The 6,726-nt window shown below is 39.0% G+C and overlaps 1 protein-coding gene and 1 long non-coding RNA gene across 2 annotated transcripts in view; both read left to right on the forward strand.

Annotated features, from left to right (window-relative positions):
• CRHBP (corticotropin releasing hormone binding protein) overlaps positions 1-3,236 on the forward strand; it is a 10,671-nt gene extending 7,435 nt beyond the window's left edge. Inside the window, exons 7-8 of the mRNA XM_006775457.2 lie at positions 11-126; positions 2,483-3,236. Coding sequence (XP_006775520.1) covers positions 11-126; positions 2,483-2,640 — 274 coding nt within the window. The 3' untranslated portion in view covers positions 2,641-3,236. The remainder of the gene's footprint in view (positions 1-10; positions 127-2,482) is intronic.
• A 982-nt stretch (positions 3,237-4,218) lies between these two features.
• Positions 4,219-6,097, forward strand: LOC107184943. Its single transcript, XR_001515846.1, has 2 exons — positions 4,219-4,319; positions 5,937-6,097. It is a non-coding gene; the product is annotated as an uncharacterized LOC107184943 (long non-coding RNA).
• The last annotated feature ends 629 nt before the right edge of the window (positions 6,098-6,726 follow it).

The following is a 6,726-nucleotide window of genomic DNA, read 5'->3' on the forward strand; positions in this document are numbered from 1 at the left end:
ATTCTCTCAGACCTGCAGCAGGCTGTGGGGGGAAAGGAGACTTTGTGGAGCTACTGGGAGGAAGTGGATTGGACCCTTCCAAGATGATGCCTTTAGCGGATCTCTGCTATCCCTTTCAAGGCCCTGGTGAGATGTTTCTTTGATCATTATTTATGTGCCCATCAAGATTATTTCCTTAAGTGAAACACCTAACATTTCTTATACATGGGAAGTCCCACCAAAAATCTTCAATTTTGCACATTAAGTGCACAAGTAAGGATTTTACACTTAAGACTATGTACACTATGAAGAATGCATTACCAAAGTACCTGACACTGGAAGAGAAACGTATGAAGTAACAAGGATGCGTGTTTAAGGTTGGCCCTAAGTAAAACTGGGAAGGAATTGGAGATTATCTTTAAAGAGACAAAAGTAAAACAGGAGGGAAACAGCAACAGTCTTTAACCTCATGGCAAATTCTTATCATAGCCCCATTCCTTTCTTGTAACCACAGATCGGGCCCAGCTAGATGATGAAGCTATAAATCAGACATCTTTTGATCAGCTGTTGCCTGTTTTAATTAAAACCAGGTCTGCACCCCAGTATTTTTTCTCTCTGAGCTAATACTGGGACCTTAATAAACAAAACATCTCTGAAATCTCTCTCTCATGCATCGGTAACCACTAAGGCCCAACATGTGGTGTCCACCGTCCCTCATTCACTCCTGTATAAAAGAGCTTCGGATGAGATTTAAGGCAGGACTGGGTCCGGGGCAAGCTAGATAATCAAGGTAAAGGCAAGAGTTTCTAAGAACTCACTTTGCTGAAAACACAGGGGTTATTTAATGCTAATTTACACTTGAGCTCTGGTTTAAACTGTCAGTGCAAGTTGCTTCTCTTGCCCTTTGCATGTGTTCCCTGAGGCAATGCAGCCTTCTATGCCGGTGGGAGATGCGTGTGAGGATTAGATTAAACACCATTGAACACCCATATCTTATAATTTAGATCATTAAGGCCAGAGTAATTTTGGTGCTTGAATTATATGATTTGAATTAGGTAAAATGGTAAGACTAATGCCAAAAAAACACTTTTGTCTAAATTATCCAGATGATTGAAACTAGTCTTACGATAATTTGAAGGTTTGAATTCTGTGACTCATTTCATTTTAACTTCACTTTTTTCCTTCATTCACCATGTTTCCATGAGCCCTTCCTAAGTTGTTCAGACAATGAAGAACTATTAGGGACCCTGCTCTTTCAATTGGACTTTCCTAGTAATTATGTCAAATAAATAATATGCACATGAACTAAAGGAAATGGGGCATGTTATGTAGATTAAAGTTCAGAGCAAGATCAGAAAAAGAATGACCTTCCAAATCATTTAAGGAAAATTAAATTTGAACCTCCTTGTAGAAGCATAATGCAGACTCCCTGGTTCTTATATTAAGATAATGTCTCCAAATTGACTTTTATCTCAATACGTAACTCTGTCTGGCAATTTTATTTCATTTAAAATCAGGCACCTGTTTGTCAAGTACCAGTTACGCAATAATGCTAGTGCTTCTCAGAGGCAAAGTGGGTGGAGGGAGATTAAGTAGATTAAAACAACAGAAAGGATTATTATAGGGCAGATAAATCCTGTCTCAGGAGCCAGCCTGAGGCTGGAAGAGTAAAATAGAAGTAATTTTAAATAAAAATGATGAGTTTCAATATATAACCACTCAGGCACATCTGTACCAGAAGATATATAAACATTGTCAGATGCTTATACAGATAATGGATAAGATTGGATTTAAGAGAAGTAAGGATATCAAAAGTCATTCCTTCTATGAAGCATAGGAAAAAAATGAGAGAGAAATGGAAAAATGAGAAAAATGTAGGTGGACAATGGGAAAAAATGAATATATTTAGTGTGGTCTATCTAAATCATGCAAAATATTTTTGTTTGTATGTAAAACAACTATTATCTAGGCTCAGAAAATAATAAACAGGTGATCTTTTTGGTCAACATCAATGTTTAGCATTACAATTTAGCCTCCAACCTGCCCATTAAATATCACTTGCACCCCCAGATGTTATGACAACCAAAAACTACCCCTGCTAATTTCCAGCCTGTCCCTGGAAGGCAGTACTGCCTCCGCTGAGAACACTGAACTAGAGAGAAGGGTAGTGTGGAGAGGCCCCTGCCACCACCAGAGCCTTGCAGGTTGAATGTGAAAAGCACAAGGAGATATCCTCTTGCCTCTCTGCAGCCAGATTTGTCTGGCTAACGGTGTTCTTGCACATGAAGAGAAGCGCTGAGATCAGGGTCACAATTCTGAAGTTAATTCTGTATTCTAACAAACATGAAAACAAAAACGTTTCCCCTCCTGGCATGGTTTGGGCCCATGAGAAGATACAAGCTCTCACTTTCTTTGAGTTTTTAAATGATCTGATTGACAGAAGTGGTTTTGCTGTGTGGTTTCTAACTTGCTGGGAAACTTTTACTTTTTCCATGAATGATAGCCCAAATGAAAATTGGCTGCGACAACACGGTGGTGCGCATGGTCTCCAGCGGAAAACACATAAACCGTGTGACTTTTGAGTACCGCCAGCTGGAACCATACGAACTGGAGAACCCAAATGGAAACAGTATCCAGGAATTCTGTTTGTCTGGTCTTTGAACAACCAATCCAGTGATTTACATGCTGCTAGCAAAGTGAGTGTTTAATAGGTATTATATATGATTTCGATGACCACTAGTTTAAAGCCTTTCCTACCAGCCAGTATTCACAGGCTCTCTCTCTCTCTCTCTCTCTCTCTCTCTCTCTCTCTCACACACACTCACAAACACACACGTTTTGTACCTTGTTTCTTTTTCATTTGTAATATATAAATGACCACATGGCCCCCACCTTGATAGTAAAACAGTTTTCTGTAATTCTTTGGTATGCTACAAACCTGAACTGGTAAGACAAGTGCAAAGCAATGTGCAATTTTAAAAAATGTGTCTCAAGGAAAAATACAATAAAGAAATAAAAATGGTGGCATTCATATCAGTTCTATAACAGAAAACAATGGAATGTCTGTGTACACCAAGGTAGTTGCTTCTGTTTTTATTTTCTGCTTATTATTCTGTTTACAATAGATAATAGTTGTAGCTACTACGTATTGATTTGCATCAACTTGTTTTTAACAAACCTTTGTAGCAAGGAAAACCTTTCTCATCCGTAATACAAAAGTGAATAAATACATTTGGGGTGTTGCCACCTTGATACTGCGCTTTGTTTTCTGAGTCGTCTCCTCCTTTATTATCATCAGAAAATAACATTCCCATGTGGTACACAGCCAAGTGCTGCACAAAATCATTTTACACTTTTAGAATTAGTGGAGCCCTGGCTATTGGGGTAGAATTTTTTAGAGTAGAAGGTGCATTACAGTGTTTGCACAAATAACACTGACTGATAGACCTAACAGGGAAGCAGGATGTAGAGACCCCTTTTCCACTGTCCCCCAAGAAAACGGACCATACATGTCTTTGTCACAGGGGAGTACTTTTCATCAAGGACAACAGGGCCGCACAGCTCTCAGAGACACAACTTGACGAAATCTGAGTACTTCTTTGGTACTGAAGGCAGTTCACTGTTGACTGAGCCTTGTCCATATCTGTTTTGAGACTAGGTATGTGGCCTATAAAAAACACTTAAGGCCAAAAATAAGGTCCTGAGCAACAAAGGAAATACTCCTAAGTGATATCCTCTTTCCTTTGAATTAATGGATGCAATCTGCAAAGCGTGCCATAGATAATGGCCTTATTATGATTCCTGAACATATTTAATATAAAGTTCATTTTATAATGGAAAGTACTGGAATCCCATATCCTGAAATCTGAAAAACAGAAAGAAAAACATTGATTGCAATTGCTTTAGAAAATAAAGCAAACCCAGGATTTAGCACAACTTTTGGCTCAGTAGATATTTTGTAATGAGTGAAAACTTGTGCAAATGAATGAATAAATACCTGCATGGGTGGTTGAGTGGATGGGTGGATGGATGGATGAATAAAGCTGGGATAAAGGTTGGGATGAATGAATACGTGCAAGGATGGATGGATAAATGCTGGGGCAAAGCCTGGGGTGATAGAATAAATGCTTGAATGGATGGATATACAACTCCTGATTAGTTATATAAGATGTTGGATTCCTTATTTCATAGAAAACAAATTCATGAAGTTGAACCCTTTTATCTTTTTCACAGTCCTGCTAGCAACCTAAGAATCCATGCAGTCACTTATATCACTGTTAAAAGTTTCTGACTTTTAACCCTCATGATCCCCTTATGCTGCATAGAGAAAATGTTCTGAGGTAAGGAGGCAAGTATTTTACTGTGTAAGTTAGGACAATCTGCTCTTATTCCTAAGGGACATTTTGAAAGCTACTAGCTTCTCTGTACTAAAACGGTGGGACTGTGGTCCCCAAGCTTCCTTCTAACTTTGACATACTGTGGTCATTCATATGCCACATATTTTATTTCAAAGCTTGTTATTGCCTAATAGTGTGCATTCTTTGAGAAAGTGGCCACTCCAGGGAACTGTCCATGACTCATTCTTGGGAGATCCACAACTTGTCTTCATTCCAAAGGATGAGGCAACTTTATGGAAAGAAAACGGTAGATGAGATTTCTGGGGAGACTTAAATTAAAGGATGTGTCTTCAATGCCACCTCCATTAATCAGGTGAAACATTATATGAAATTTGGGCCAAATTTGACTTTCTAAGAAAGGCAGTATCCATCGTGGTTGAGGTTATTGACTCTGGAGGCAGATCTTTTTGAACCCCAGCTCTGACTCTTACTTGAGCAAGTCACTTATAAGTGACTGTTGCTCAGTTTTTAGTCTATAAATTGAGGTAATAAAGACATATCCTTCAAATAAAGATTTTTGTTAAGATTAATGGATAAATATATCTAAAGCCCAAGAACCATGTCTTGCACATATGAGCAGTTATTTTTATTATTTCTTCTAAGCAAATATGCTATCCCAGGTTCTCCATACTCTTAGTGGGGCATTTGCTTTGTGCCCTGAAGGGTTTGTAGTGACTCAGTTGTTCCTTTTCATCCCAGAACAATTTGTGAGGAAGGTAGGGTTGGTCAGGGTTGCTGCCTGTGATGGAGAAGCAAAGTAAGATTCCTGGGAACATTTGAGGATGGGTCTTGTCAGGCCCTATCAGGCCTCCAGAGCCTCTTTCACAGCTGACCCCTATCTGGAGGCTCTGCACCACTCCAGGGTCAGTCCTGACCTTGGACAGGAGACATTGAAACAGCTCTTGCCCAACATGCTGGTCATCAAGGAGTCACCTCACAAATAGATGGTCTTGACTCCCTACGCTGTGCCTAGGCCCCCTCTCTGTAGTCTTCCTATCTCTTGATTATTTCACTCTTGCTCTTGCCTGATCCTACTCTTATTGCCACTCCTAACCCCACATCTTCCTAAATACTATTTGGTGACTTGGGCTCTACTATTGATCACTAAATTCCCAAATTCCTCCTACCTCCATGCCTAAAATTCTAAGCATTTTTGCTCATATGTTTTAGGTCACTCTGTTCCTTACTCTAGTCTAGACACTTTCCTACCTCCTGTAAAACTGCTTCTTCCACTGTTTTCTAGCCTGTTTTCTGTGGAATATGTTGGTCTTCCTATGACATTGGATTTTCTTTTAGTATCTAAAGCGGCATGTCTTCCTGTTCTCCAAACTTTTCCTGGTCCTGTTGTTTCATTTGAGAGGATAGGGCAGAAATGCTAGGTGTTCACCAAAAGTCATTTCTTTTACACCCTGAGAATGCAGTTAGACTACATTTCACCCTCCCTTACAATTAGGTTAGGCCATGTGACTGAATTTTAATTGAAGGAGTGTGGGTAGAAAAGATGTCCAACCCTCATGTAATCCTCCATACTTTCTCTTTCTTCTCCTATCTACTGGCAAGATATTGAAATTCTAACAGAGGACTTCAAAGCTATAAAAGAAGACAGAGTCATAGGCTACAAGGAGCCTGGATCCCTGAATGATCACATGGAAGGCTGCTATTGACCAGGAATCAGACTTCGTGTGAATGAGAAGTAAACTTTTATTTTGTTAAGCTACTGAGGTGATGATGATGTTATAGCATTGAGTATTACCGTATTTCATACAATGGGCCTGTCTAAATTATATTCTCAGCTATACTCTAATTTCCCTGACTGGTTTTGCTGCAACTATATAGGCAGGCCTGATCTGATTGTCTTTCAGAGAAAAATAACTCAAATGCATATCTTTGATCTCATAAACATCAGGCTTTATCTGATATCATTGTATACAACTTTTCCATATTCCTTAAAGAATCCTCTAAGAATAGTGATTCTTAGATTATATCCCTTTGAAAATCTGACGGAAACTATAGATCATCTCTCAGAAAAAAAAAGCCCACATATACAAGGACACCCCGAATTTCTGAGAATTCTCAGATCCCCGAGGCTCCAAGGTTTCAGTGTCAGAATCTCTGCTCTAGGAGTAAATGACAAATAAAACTAAGTTTAAGACCAGTCTTCTTGAACTTGGCTGTCCTCCCTTCAGTGTTGTTAAAAAAACATTCATTGGTTAATTTAGCTGTGAAATAAGTTCATAACAGCAACTTAATGTTTCTGCTTTTATAGTTTACTATTTAATTTTGCCTTTTACTGCATGGGTTTTTCTGACCTGCTATGTAGTTTTTGCTCAGGGAGGAAATACATTTGAGA

The sequence above is a fragment of the Myotis davidii genome, unplaced genomic scaffold (genome assembly GCF_000327345.1).
Source record: "Myotis davidii unplaced genomic scaffold, ASM32734v1 scaffold44, whole genome shotgun sequence".
Classification (NCBI taxonomy): domain Eukaryota; kingdom Metazoa; phylum Chordata; class Mammalia; order Chiroptera; family Vespertilionidae; genus Myotis; species Myotis davidii.